General features: G+C 32.5%; 1 protein-coding gene across 2 annotated transcripts; it reads right to left on the bottom strand.

Annotated features, from left to right (window-relative positions):
• Nucleotides 1–1,090: 1,090 nt before the first annotated feature.
• On the bottom strand, nucleotides 1,091–13,515 carry LOC111508331 (acyl-coenzyme A thioesterase 13). 2 transcript variants are annotated; one of them, XM_023163788.2, is made up of 3 exons: nucleotides 13,358–13,515; nucleotides 2,952–3,139; nucleotides 1,091–1,670 (listed from the first exon to the last, which is right to left on the bottom strand). In XM_023163788.2, exons 1-3 carry the CDS (start codon nucleotides 13,442–13,444, stop codon nucleotides 1,511–1,513), a joined length of 435 nt encoding a protein of 144 aa, XP_023019556.2. In that variant the 5' UTR covers nucleotides 13,445–13,515; the 3' UTR covers nucleotides 1,091–1,510. The 2 variants fall into 2 exon arrangements, with proteins under 2 accessions (XP_023019556.2, XP_074025735.1); XM_074169634.1 differs by lacking the exon at nucleotides 13,358–13,515 and adding an exon at nucleotides 8,820–8,843.
• Nucleotides 13,516–13,820: the final 305 nt, after the last annotated feature.

Below are 13,820 nucleotides of genomic sequence, written 5' to 3'. Positions count from 1 at the left end.
CGGTGATGGACACTTCATCAGGCCCAGACGCTTTGTAGACATAGAGTACTTATGATGCACTGTTTGGAACCTTTGGTGTAGTAATGAATATTACTGGAGTTTTTTCCCAACACCAAATCGTTATTTTTAACACCTCGACACGTGTTTCGATCACGAAGTGATCATCTTCAAAGAGGAAGATTTGAAATGTTTACCATTCACTTTCCGATAGTACCTAATAAGGTTTGTTTAAAAATTCATCTCTTACTTAATTGAATTTTTCTGGAGTGAATTCACCTCTTATTTCAACCATTCTAAGGAACTACGTTCGTCTATCCACCGGTTTGGATAATTTGAACAAACCTGTCATAGCGTCAGCTGGAAAGTCACTGACGTTTGTCAATTATCCAAACCAGTAGATAGGTAGACATGGTTCCTTTGAAGAGGCCACTAGATCACCTGATATGACGCCTCCAGATGTTTTGAAGAGATGCGTGACATCTGAAGTATACAATAAACAAAAACAGTTCTTTTTGGAACCTGTGTAAAGAAAAAGAGGTGTTTGTGAAGAAATCATCCAAGGAATATATCATGATATAGAAAATGAATTTCTGAACATACTTCATTATTGTCAGGTAGTGAAGGATAGTGATTCTTGAAATGAATATAAAATTGTTAATTACTCTGCAATAGCTATTCTGATTTTCAAAAATGACAGTATTGTCTAGAGAATTGAAATACGTTTCAAACGTGGTATGGCAAGACCCCGTTTCTGATTAAAAAAATGGTAGCGTCCTCTCGACGACGGGTGAGTCTTTCTCATCAAAAATCACTGAAAATGATCTTTTTACGTACATTTGTTTTTTTTTTTTCGTTAGTGGGTCTTACCAGCACCGTTACTCTTTCTAGATGTTGGCTCAAAGTCAACCTAGGGACTAGAATCAATCCAAGATATTTACCTTGATAAATAAATTGTTTAGTACAGATAGATTTATTCTGACAGAGATATTTGTGGTTCCTCTACGTATTTTCTTCATTTCTTTCCATATAGTTCAATCCTAAGTTCCATTTAGTAAAATTGTGAGGTGTGGTTGGCTTTGAAATCAAACCGCTCTGTATATTGATTTTATTGGAATATAACAAAGTCTAATGTTAATACATATATAAACACATTGAAAAAATTAGGTAAAATAGCAATGAACAACTATACCGAAGTCAAAGAAATATATATTGCCTGGTTTGTAGTGAATTGTTTATAACAGACATTTGTTGAATTGATTTCAATGAACATTCATAACACAACACATATAACAACCTAAAAAATATTCGACTATTGAGAGAGAAACGTCATTGATAACATTGATGAAAATTAAAGTAATACAGTTTTTTGATCAATGTATCATTTAGTGGTAATGTTAGTGAAATTATCATGTCATTACAGCTATAGAACATACACCTGATGACTCATTTGTATTGAGAAACTCCAAGAATAACCAAGAATCCCATGTACTGAAACTGACCTTTTCAGTAATCAGTCTCTCAACAAATATTTTGTATGTGAGCCTCTAACTAGTAGCTCACCAGAAGATTTGTTTTTGATAAACACCTCCAAAAACGCAAGCGTTTTTCCCACTTTCAATGTCTTAGCATCAATTTGTATTTCTTCTCCCTCTTTGGCGCCTTTGACGTATCTAAAAATGCCGAAATATTAATGGAAAAATCATACAGGAAAACCCTCTCGAATAAATAGGTATATTGATGATTGTTTCACAGATACTGTTTATATTCCTTTTTCGTGCTTGTGAAAGATATAATTTTATAGTTCAAATATTCCAAAAACATTTCAGTACAATTCATTTTGGTAATCAAACTCATATGAAAAAGATTATTCAGGGGGCAATTGAAGAAATATACATGACGTCAACATTGCCTAAATATAATAATTATTTGGTCTTTATTACTACATATATCGTGGTCAAAAAAATCTGTATAAATGTATATGTAATAGGGAGGAACATAGTGTTTGTTTCTGATTTTTTTTTCTCTATTTCATTATGATTGTATATTATATCAAGAATGTATATTTTAGAATCACAGTTTGAAAATATCATGACATAATCAGAATTTTACGTCTTTCATTCAAGATAATGTTTCGTGACAGAAGTCTATCAAAACAATGGCAAAACTTTCAAAATTACACTTCGAATTGCTTCAATATGTATCGTTTGTTCCAGAACCAATTCGCTAATCAAAGATTCTGAGGAATGTGATGAGATGGACAAATTATGTTATCAAAACGGCTTAGAAATGTTAGAACGATTCCGTATACATTGCATAACTATTTAATGAGATTCTATAAAAGAATGAAGGACAAATTTCCTTACAGAACGTATTTTTGGAACTGTTGATAATGTTAAGATCACTGATATAGAAATCTAGCTAATTCTCAGGGAATTGATCTCACTGCAGTAGTCGGTACAAGGAATATTTGGAATTCGATGAATTCCAAATATGGTGGTGCAAAGTATGACAAAAAAGTCACTGAATATTCCTATTTTTGACTGTGTTTAGTACTGGAAGTAGGATATTGCCCAGTTCATTTCAATAGTGATTGGACGTTATCTACCTATTTAGTTGCTTCATGATTTTGATGATTTCATCTTCAAACATGCGGTGAACCATAACTTCTCGATCGATCATAATAATGTCAGTGTGAAGGTAGAGAAAGACCATTTCCAAAGTATTACCTTCAGTAGAAATGTGAATTATATGAGATATAAAATGACTGTATACACAAATATTTTTATATGAAACTGACGTATAATCAATCACCTGTCTGCCATAAAGCTGAATATTATTATTTAATTGAACCATATCTATTGAAGCAAACAACATTTTGAAATTCAAGTCAGCTAGTGTTTGGTTCATCATGGAAATAGAATATAAAGGAGATCAATTGATTTCATACTAACGTCATATTCATTTCAACAGAAACGCTGATATTGGGACCATTCCGGTGTGAATGCAATGCCCAAGAAGAGATACTGTCAACCAAGGTAGCAGATAAACCACCATGCAATGTTCCCATGGGATTCACATGTTCCGGACCTATTCTCAGTTCTGCCAGGCAACTTCCGTCTTCCAGATGTGTGACGTTAACCTTAAAAAAATCATTAAAATCTCACTTGTTTTCAAGAAATCACGGAGAATCAGTAATAATTTTATCACTACCTATTTTAAATTAAAGCCTCCTGCTGAGTTTGTCTGTCTGTTCATTTGAATGTGAGATCTAACTTCCAGGGGAAGGGAGGGGGATGGGTGATTTCTGAATTTCGGGAGCGGGTAATTTTCAGGGGAAATAATTTATACAGTGTCATCCCCAAAGTATGCACCATATGGGAAACTTATTTATTAAGGGTTTTTCGACAAAAAATTATTCTTGATAAAAGTTTCTGCATCTCCTAAAACTAAGCATGCATCAGTAAAAACATAAAAATAAAAGCAACCTCGAAATTCATGCTGATGTCCATGATCATAATACTAGGAGCCGCCTACTCATAAGACCGAACAGATTCAGATTGGACAGATTAAAAAAAAATTCTATAAACGTTGACTATTATAATATCTTGCCTCCTCAAGTTAGAGCTTTCGATTATACTACTTTCAAAAAATACCTACAGAATCATCTTATCTCAAACACATTCTATTCTATGGATGAATATATATCTGAATATTACTGGAGTTTTTTCCCAACACCAAATCGTTATTTTCACACCTCGACACGTGTTTCGATCACCAAGTGATCATCTTCAAGAGGAAGATAAAACTAGAAACTTCTCAAAACTAAAGCTATTTATGCTATTCAGGTACATCATACAGGTAGATAATCAGTAATACCACCCATACAAGTGTACCACCCTAAATTAATTTTACAATTGGCCTTTCTATTATTTTACAATATGTCCTTATGTATGTTTGAATGTTACAGCTATATATAGTACAATTTTCAGCTATATAAAGTTAGTTTCACAATATTGCCTATCCAAATATATTTACAATGTGTCTTTTTGTAGTAATCAGTAAACCCAACAATATTATTTCAACAAGCTATATAGTATGCTATTTGGTATTGGTCCGTTATCGTTATTTATAATATTATTATGTTTACTTATTTCTACACTCTCGCAGGCATCTAGTTGCCTGTTGTTGTTAACTTGTCTAACTAATCTTGAAGAACTGAAGTCTATGGAATGGTTTTGTTGCAAAATATGATGGGCGACTGCTGATTTTTCAGGTCTTCCATATTTTAAGTGTGCTATGTGTTCCTTATATCTCACTTTAATAGATATTTTTGTCTGTCCATAATATTTTGCATCGCAGTCCTTACATTCAATTTCGTAAATTCCAGACTTCTCCGAATTCTCGACTTTGCCTTTTGGACTTGGGAAGTCAAGTCGTTGCGACTAATTGTCTCCGTCATGAGTTCCCTTACTTATAAAATTGCTAAATGACTTATCAAACAGTTTGAAAAAGTTTTGGTGTTTAACATGGATTCATATATGAAATCGAGGATGTAAAGTTGGGAGAGTCAATTGTCTCAGTGGAAAAGTGACATATAACTAACAAAAATTTGCAAGGAACAAAATTGCTTTCGGTTTCACAACTATTTCTATAGACAACATGAAGGCACGGCAATGGAAAACCCACTGCCCCCTTTATAGTGAATCTGTTCATAAGTAGATCTGAATTGGAACCAAGAGAGGAGTTAGATCACTTTCCACTAACTTGGATCCGATATGTAAAGTAATCTGTAAAGTGAAGTACTTTGTTTCAACTGTTAACATCAGATCCCTGAATATTAAGTTCATACATGAAATTGAATATAATTCATTCATTGATATAAAATTATGTGGTAGAGTCGACAGATCTAACTCTTTTGTATAACTAGCCGCATTCGAATGATTCTTTTCAGAACAGTTAATAGCATTCGAGACTTTTCTGGAATATTCCTCAATGACCAGGGAAGTTTCCTAAAGTTTCAGACTTTCCCTGAACATTCCACAACGTTTCAGAATGTTCCAGTATGTTCTGGAATGTTATATACTTCCCTCGAATGTTCTGAACTGTTTTAGAAATTTCTAAAGAGTGGAACTGTCAGTCCTTATATCTTCAGGTGAAGACAGAAATCTTCTTCATGGACAAGCTAATGTGACAAAATATTCTGCTACCAGTGCGCAACCGGGTCGAGTTGCTAGTTATATTATAAAAGCTCTGTACCATGAGAACAGTCGAAATGTGAATAGATATAGGTACTACTATTACCAACTAAAAAAAAAACAAAGGACTAATAGCGTTTGGCAGCCATGTCAGAGCTTTTTTTTCTTTCAGAGACAAAACACAAGCACTACAGGAAAATCCTCAGAGCGGTGCCTGTGCGAAAGTAGCGATTCACATTGGATTTGAATCGCTGGAGATTAAATCCATTTGGAAAAACGTTCTCAGGAAGTTAATTCCACATAAACGCAGTTCTCCACATGAAAGAGTTCTTAAACAGTGAAGTTCGAGGTGTACTGAGTTGAACCTCAAAACGATGAGTAGCCACAGTCCGTCGCGTATGTCTGATATGTACCGCTCTTGGTGAAATCGAATGTGCCAAGTCACTTGAACACCTTCCGTGAAAGTATCTATAGAAGAGAGACAAATCTACAACCTTTCTTTGATGTTCCAGACTATCAAGGTTGCACGTGATGTTCGCGTCCCCAATCAGGTGGATGGCTCTTTTCTGGATAGAATCCAGCAACTTCAGGGTATGTTTGGGAGCAGAGCTCCATACATGAGAACAAGACTCCAAAGAAGGTCTGATCTGATCTTTATAAAGCATCGAAAGTTGCTGAGGTGTGTCTAGTTTTCTGGTTCGGAACAGTGTTCCAATCTTTTGAGAAGCAGCCTTTTCCATTCCAGCGACATGATTGTGCCAAGACATATTGGTGTCCATTTCAACTCCCAACACACTTATCAAAGCAGAAAACGAAATTGTTTGACTTGACATTATTATATCCGGTTAGGGACATTTATCTTTTCGGAGAAAACTGATGCCTGAGTTTTTGTGGCATTGAATTGAACCTGGTTACTTTCACCCCAATTCAAAATCTCTTCTAGATCCTCATTAAGATATGCAACCTTCTTCTGCCGGTGAAGATGTGCCTCCGTAGCCGACATGCTGGAATCCAAATGTAGTGACGAGACAAGTGTGCTGTCGTCAGCAAAGCAATATATGGTTTTCTTGGTTTGTTATAATAAGTTGTTCATATACAATAAAAAGAGGGTTAGAGACAATATGGATCCCTGGGGAACATCAGCGTTTATTCAAAGCAACGCGTTTGAAAGTCTCGTTTTTTATTTATCTTTGTGTCCTGAGTCTTTCCTTGATCCCCTAGATAGTGTCTTTGTGAGGTGGTGACATTTCATCAACTTTTTTTTACCGAAGAGAATCGTTCGAGAGTGAAGAAATCGACGATAAAATAGTGAAATAAGTTCTATAATTACAAAGTTCAATTGAAGTTAATAATTGTATGATTGAATTTCAATCAGCGTAACATTTTTTAACTTATTGAGAACCAACGCCATCACGTATTATCGGTGACAGGAAGAGGAAGAGAACAATTTTGGAACAATTCGTGAAAATTTGATCAACTAATTTTAATATAATGCGAAAGATAACTAATGAAATTAACTGATTTGAAAATGTTATTCACTGCACCTGATTGAATTCAATTTGATTTTAGGAGCTATCATGTAGGTACTAAAATTTGTTAGTTGTTGTAAATCATTCAAGCAGTGTAATTCATATTTCACTTTGACTGTTTGAATCACCACGTTAGCAGGTGATTTAAATCAATATTGAAATTACTGGAACGTGACCTAACTAATATTCATAAACTAGACTTTTTATATGTAACTTCATCACATCTCAAACTGATATATTGCAGAAAAAATGTATTATTTTGTTATTTTCCAATAGAGGATATTTGGTGAACGAAGTTCACATCTGAAGAAAAAAAATGTGACCCGGTATTACAAAAAGAAAATATAGTAAGCTACAGAATGATATTGTTATTTCAAGATAATAAATGAAATATATATCTAGAAATGTAAAAAGGTTCATATATCGATAATTTCACTTAGACCTACCACAAGTACTATCACCGGCAATAGATAATATATTTCATTCTTGATGAAAAAAAATTGTTTTTCCGTTAACCGGATGAGGAAATTTTAATTTTTAATGAGAGCTGCTTTCATTTTCCTCATATGATTGAGGTTATGTGGAAAAACAGTAAATTTGTATTGCCCTTAGATGAAATCAAACTGAACTTCGCCTTTTATTTTTCTGTAAAAAAATTTCATATTTCATAAAACTGTTATTAACTTACTATTGGAAATGAATTATTATAATAATTTTTTTCACCGAGGTTTGCGCTGGTCAGGCCCTATCCCCCGAAGCCCCGATACATTCGGTAAGGCGCGCCAGCAACATCAACCAACTTCCACTCCCTACACCGTGGGATAGGTGATCATTACGTCCGAGAGTCATGTGGCCTGAGTATACGCAGTGAGCCAAGAAAGACAGCCTTCTGCATCAGCCTTAGTGCGGCAAGCCGGTATGATTTTGAGATTTGAGAGTAGAGAAGGCATCATTCCACCAAGGACACCAATAATCAGAATAACCATCTTGACAGGGTGGTTTGGATAGAGTTCGAAGAGAAAATCTCGGTATTTTATCTTTTTTCTCCTCTTTTCGGACGACAATCGTCTCGCCAGGAGCTGAAAACTACACAAAAAATATCGTCTTGCTCTCAACGGGATTTTCAATCGACATAATTGTCGGTAGGTACTTGTCAGATTGTAATCCAATAGTGTTTCACCAAGTACATTCGCAATACCTACAGAACTTGAACGTTTGGGCTGGAATATTTGGCGAACGTATTATTGGTCCATTTTTTCTACCAGGTAATCTGACTGGGAACATGTATTTTGAATTGCTCGAAGATATCGTTGATCCAACGTTAATGAACAGAATAGAAAACGATAACCGATACCTTGAGGATCACCTAATATTCCAACAGGACGGAGCTCCTCCACATTTGCGGTTCGTCAGTACCTATGAAAGATTACCTATACCCTGGATTGAAAAAAGAGAATGCATTGAATGGCCCCCCGATCTCCCGATTTATCACCCTTAGATTACTTTTTGTTGGGGCGTTTAAAAAGTAAAATATACGTCACTCGGTCAGGTTCATTACAAGAGTTACGTCAATGTATTACAACCGAATGTCGTCAAATAACCCCAGACATACTCCAAAACGTCAGACAACATTTGGAGACGAACTTATACTCATGTATGGCAGTGCATGGAGAATACTTCGAGCATCTACTGTGAATTAATGTAAGTAGTTTGGATTGATCTTAGTTGAATTTATGCACAATTTTCCAATTTTCAAGTTCATGCAATGTTCATTTTTTGTTGTTTTTTCGTGAATTTTTCACATTACCTTTCAAATACAATATCATGAGTTGCAATACGACATAGTTGTTTTTCCCGCAATAGGGGGCCAAAAAGTTAGGTAGCAAACACTACTCACATGTCTGAATTTCTTATGGAATTACCTTTCAATGCTGTGTCACACGTGTTTTTTCATTTTTATCATGTTTTGAAAATATTCGATCTGTTTCGTTTTCGGTGCTCCACCCTGTATATTGCAGAGTTGGATTATGATTGTTTGATGTGTAAATTATTTAAACTTTGTGAGAGTATTTTTTAATATTTCAGTTTATCTTACATATACCATTTTCTTCAATTGCTTTGTTCTATGTATGCTCTGGAACTATACACTTATCCACATCTTTAGATTCTTGTATTTGCAACTGAAAGTAATACCATCTTGATAATGAAAAGACAATATTCTCAACAACTATATACTATGGTGAAAGATAATTTGGTTCATTTGTTATGTTGTTATAACGACTAACCTGCTGATAAGGACTTCATTAGCATGAAAATTATAAATATACTTATCATTAATTTCGAAGAATCCAAAGTCTAGTAATTAATGCGTGATGACTGAATATTTTGACTTTTATTGGCTTGAGCAAATTTGGCGTCATAAAACTAATTATGAGAAAAATGAAAAGAATGAGATCTATATAATTTTTGGTATAGTTATTTTGTATCGCTCGTAAAATAAACCATAAGATTAAAAAATATCGAAGAACTATCAACGAAATCATTTATAATTTTTTCCAAAACTGAAAGAGTTCCTATTTATCATAGATAAATATAATTAATTAAATATTAATGTTAATTTATGTTAATAAAGCGAGACTAACACTCTGTTCAGTATATAGAATCGCGTTATGAGTCGAGAGGCACAAGTATATTTGAATAATTCAAATAGATGTCAGTGATGTGTTTAAAGTAACAAAAATATGAATATTACTGGAGTATTTTTACCGACACCGAACCGTTATTTTAACACCTCGACACGTGTTTCGATCACCAAGTGATCATCTTCAAGAGAAAGATCAAACCAAGTGATCATCTTCACGAGAAAGATCAATCATTTTGATCTTCCTCTTGAAGATGATCACTTGGTGATCGAAACACGTGTCAAGGTCTCAAAATAACGGTTTGATGTTGGGAAAAAATCTCCAGTAATTTTCATTTCTGAACCGAAGGTTCCAAACAGTGCATTACAAGTAGTAAAAATATGATGTGATCCACTTAAGTTTTTGAATTGGTATATGGAGAGACTAGAATATTATGAGTAACAAAAATACTCAATAAGTTGAGGTGAATATTTAATAGACTGCGATAATATTGAAAATTTATTATATATCATTAATGTTGCTAGTGATGGATAATGATAAAGATTGCTTGGTTTTCCTTGAAATAATTATACTTTTTATTGATGTTATGGAATATATCACCACAGTAAAAGTTTTGAATAAAATGAAAAAGCAATTTTGGATATAGTACGCTGATAAAAAGGTGAAATTTTTGAGAATAGAGAAAGATGTAAATTCTTCCAAAGAGAATCAAACTGAGACTTTTGCCATTGTTTTGGATATTCAAGGAGTGTATACAGTGCATTTCTTTAATGTCCCCCCTTTTATTTTTTGAACGGGTCAAATCAAAAAATTTAAATTTGGGATAATGAAATTAATGCATGAATACTTTATTCTGAAATGAAATTTTCAAGATGGCGAGTGGGCGCCATCCAGCAAAAAGTATTATGCTTACTGAGATGTCAATTGTCAGTCACGGGCTAAAGGTGAGGTCGACTTCCTGATTTAGTCTGGTTCACATGTACTCGATTTAGCTCTTTTTGGTGACATTTTTCAGCCCTGTCCAAAAATTACGACCAAGGTGTCATTCGATTCGTATTTTTGCCTAGAAAGTTTAAGGAAAGGTCCGAAAACGGGCCGACAAAAATTACAAAAATTACAATTATGTAAAAAAAAAATGGGGCTTTATTTTTTTCTTAATATCTCGGAAAATTTTCAAAATTTCGGAAATTTGAAAAAATATTTGAAAAGATCAATGAATTTGACATAAAAACAAAAAAAATATTTAAACATATTAAATGTAAATATTAAGGAATGAAAAAATTCATGTAATGTTGGGATACATCAATAAACAATAATCCGCAGTCAAAAAATTTTTATCCCAATATTAACGTTAATTATAAATTTGTAAATTAATAACTTTTTCTGAATTGAAAGTTAATATAAAAATCCCTATAATTATTAAACTAAAACACTGGCATTTTTTTTCCTTTGGTGAAGTTATCCTTAATAGGCAAAATGCATTATGTTAATTGAAAAAAATCATGATTTAAAAAAAAATGGTTTCTTAGTAAAATTTCTTTGTTGCTAAAAAATGCGTTTGTTAATCAACAGTCGTTTTTTGCAACTAAATATTAAAATTAAGGAACTATTTTTTTAAATCATAAATTCTATTGTTCTTTGAGGTTTTGAAAAAACTTTTTTTTTATTCTTTTTTTTTAAGTAATTTAAAAATTTGTGAGCATCGGAAATTTAAAGAAGATTAATGAGTAAACTCATTAAAATTAAATTAACAGAATGACTGATTGCTTCATTCAATTTTCTTAAACTCTATACAAATATTATATGACAATAAGTGAATGCTAATGATCCTACAACTACTAAAAGTGCAAGTAATAAAATCCTTATGATTTATTGTTACATGACACGAAGTTTATGTTGAAAAGACTTAAAACTTTTTCTTTTTTCAATAAATAACGATCAATAATTAAATAAATAATAGGACTACAACTTTGGTAATAGGCTTCAATTGTTAATAAATTCATAATGAACAAAAAAGACTTGAAGCATATTTATCATAACTGCAATAGTTTGAAAATTATTATAATTATAAAAGCGAAGGAGCGAATGAAAAAGACAAGTATCAAGGTATCACAATATTGAAAGTTTTATAAAAAATAGAATAAATTAAAAAAAACACATATTTACTTCAATTATAGAACAAAGTATTGAAAAAAAATGTTTATAACAACTTTTTTTTTAAATAAACAATTAAAAAAAGAATAACAAAAGTTTTTTCAAAACCTTAAAAAACAGATTAAAAAAAAAGTTCCTTAATTCTATTTTTTTGCCTATTAACGATAACTTCACCAAAGGAAAAAAATGCCTGGGTTTTAGTTTAATAATTATAGGTATTTTTATGTTAACTTTCAATTCAGAAAAAGTTATTGATTAACAAATTTATAATTAACGTTAAAATTGGGATAAACATTTTTTTACTACGGATTATTGTTTATTGATGTATCCCAACATTACATGAATTTTTTCATTCCTTAATATTTACATTTAATACGATTAAATAATTTTTTTTGTTTTTATGTCAGAGTGACGAAAGGCGCGCGGAAGCCAGACTACCCGCGTTTGGCTCTATTTTCAGGGCTCTGTAAAAATTATAAATAATCGAGATACAGTTTCGGGAGTCGGGACTTTTTTTACGTAAATTCATTGATCTTTGCAAATCTTTTTTCAAATTTCCAATATTTTGAAAATTTTTCGAGATATTAAGAAAAAACTAAAGCCCCATTTTTTTTTCACTTAATTGTTTAGAACTTTTGTAATTTTTATCGGCGCGTTTTCGGACCTTTCCTTAAACTTTCTAGGCAAAAATACGAATCGAATGACACCTTGTTCGTAATTTTTGGACAGGGCTATTACAAAAAAAAGTACATGTGAACTAGACTAATTTACCCAGTCCAACCTAGCTACAGTGTCTGTCCGCCAATCGTAGCGAACCAGGATGGTAGGTGTTCAGATGTGTGTTATAACCCAATGTGATAGGTATAGATAGATGTAGAACTCATTTTGGAGTGGAGCCTTCGTTCAGAAGGAGAAAATACATGTCTTATAAAAAGTGATATTTATAATTGAAGATTGAAATTTTTATTGTCTTTTTTCAATGATTATTATCCACGATGTTATTCCATTCACGAGAATTGTTTTAATAAACATTTCACCCGTCGGTTTGGATTGTGGAATACAAAAAATCATTGTGAAAAGCATCGAGAGATATCTTGGCCTTTCTCAGTGGCGAGTTCTGAGTTAGATTTTGATAGAAGTGTAAGTCCTTCTTACTCTCATTAACAATTGTAAGTTTTTTTTATGATGTATCCCCGCTGTCACCAAATTTATATATTTGTGTTGTTTGAAGTGACTCCCTTCAGTTATCACAAAGTGAACAACTAAAAAAACGACCCAATTTTCATTCTCTTTCCCGACAATATGATTGATATTTCTCATCACAGGAAACTTCAATTAAGTATGTATTAAAAATCTTCAAAAGAACACAGAAATGCAATTAGTCTTGAGGGTGAGTCCACATCCAAGAAAAGTGTTCAGATATTTAGACAACCTGCATAATTGAATGAAGAAAGTATAATCATTTCAATCTGTGTGAATGAAGACTTGTTTATTTTGTAGATATTCATGACCGCTTCGTTGAAATGAATGAAAACACTTTTTGTCTAATTTTCAATTAGTTTTATACTTGATAATGGGATAAAACCCGAAAACGGTCATAAAATAAAATTACTAGCGAAAATTAGGCAAAAAGTGTTTTCATTCATTTCATTAAAATCATAATCATTCTAATTCATTTTACAAATATCTTTTAATTATTTATATTCACAAATAATGGTAACAAAACGTTGGTTGTGAAAAGCATCTTTCAGCAAAATTTTTGAAAATCAATTGATAAGGTTCCACATATGATTTGTTTCGGTAAAAAAGGAACAGAAAGACAGAAAAATGTATGTACCTTTTGTAAGCATTTTTCATATCCACTCCTACTTAACAATCTAGCTAAGTTGTCGACTTTAGATAGAGCTGGTCTGACTGTACTCATATTCTACTCGATGATAACTATAGAACTGAAACTGCACAATAGTGAAAAAATATTCGATTTCAAAGAGAGTGATTAGTGTGAGGGTCAGCTGTGGCAATCAGTTAATTTTGTTACAGAACCGGAGTCGCTTAAATGGATAGTCTTGGTACTGGGACTGAAATGTCATCATATAACTATCCATCTTTATCAATCAATCAATCATTTATTTGATGCTGTGTAGCTTACAAAAGTCGATATATTTTTTTTTCTTCAATAAAATAATTTGTATGTAATAATAATTATTGTTATAGAAAATTATTTATTTCCCAATTTAGTGACAATTAATTTATACTAGTTTGGCATTTAGTAGTAGTGTCGTCTCATCTGTTGGTTGGGA

The sequence above is a fragment of the Leptinotarsa decemlineata genome, unplaced genomic scaffold (genome assembly GCF_025532065.1).
Source record: "Leptinotarsa decemlineata unplaced genomic scaffold, Ldec_3_MD MMD2_P_RNA_scaffold_5, whole genome shotgun sequence".
Taxonomy (NCBI): Eukaryota; Metazoa; Arthropoda; class Insecta; order Coleoptera; family Chrysomelidae; genus Leptinotarsa; species Leptinotarsa decemlineata.
Note: the sequence above shows the minus strand (reverse complement) of the source record. Positions and strands in the feature narration are given on the sequence as shown.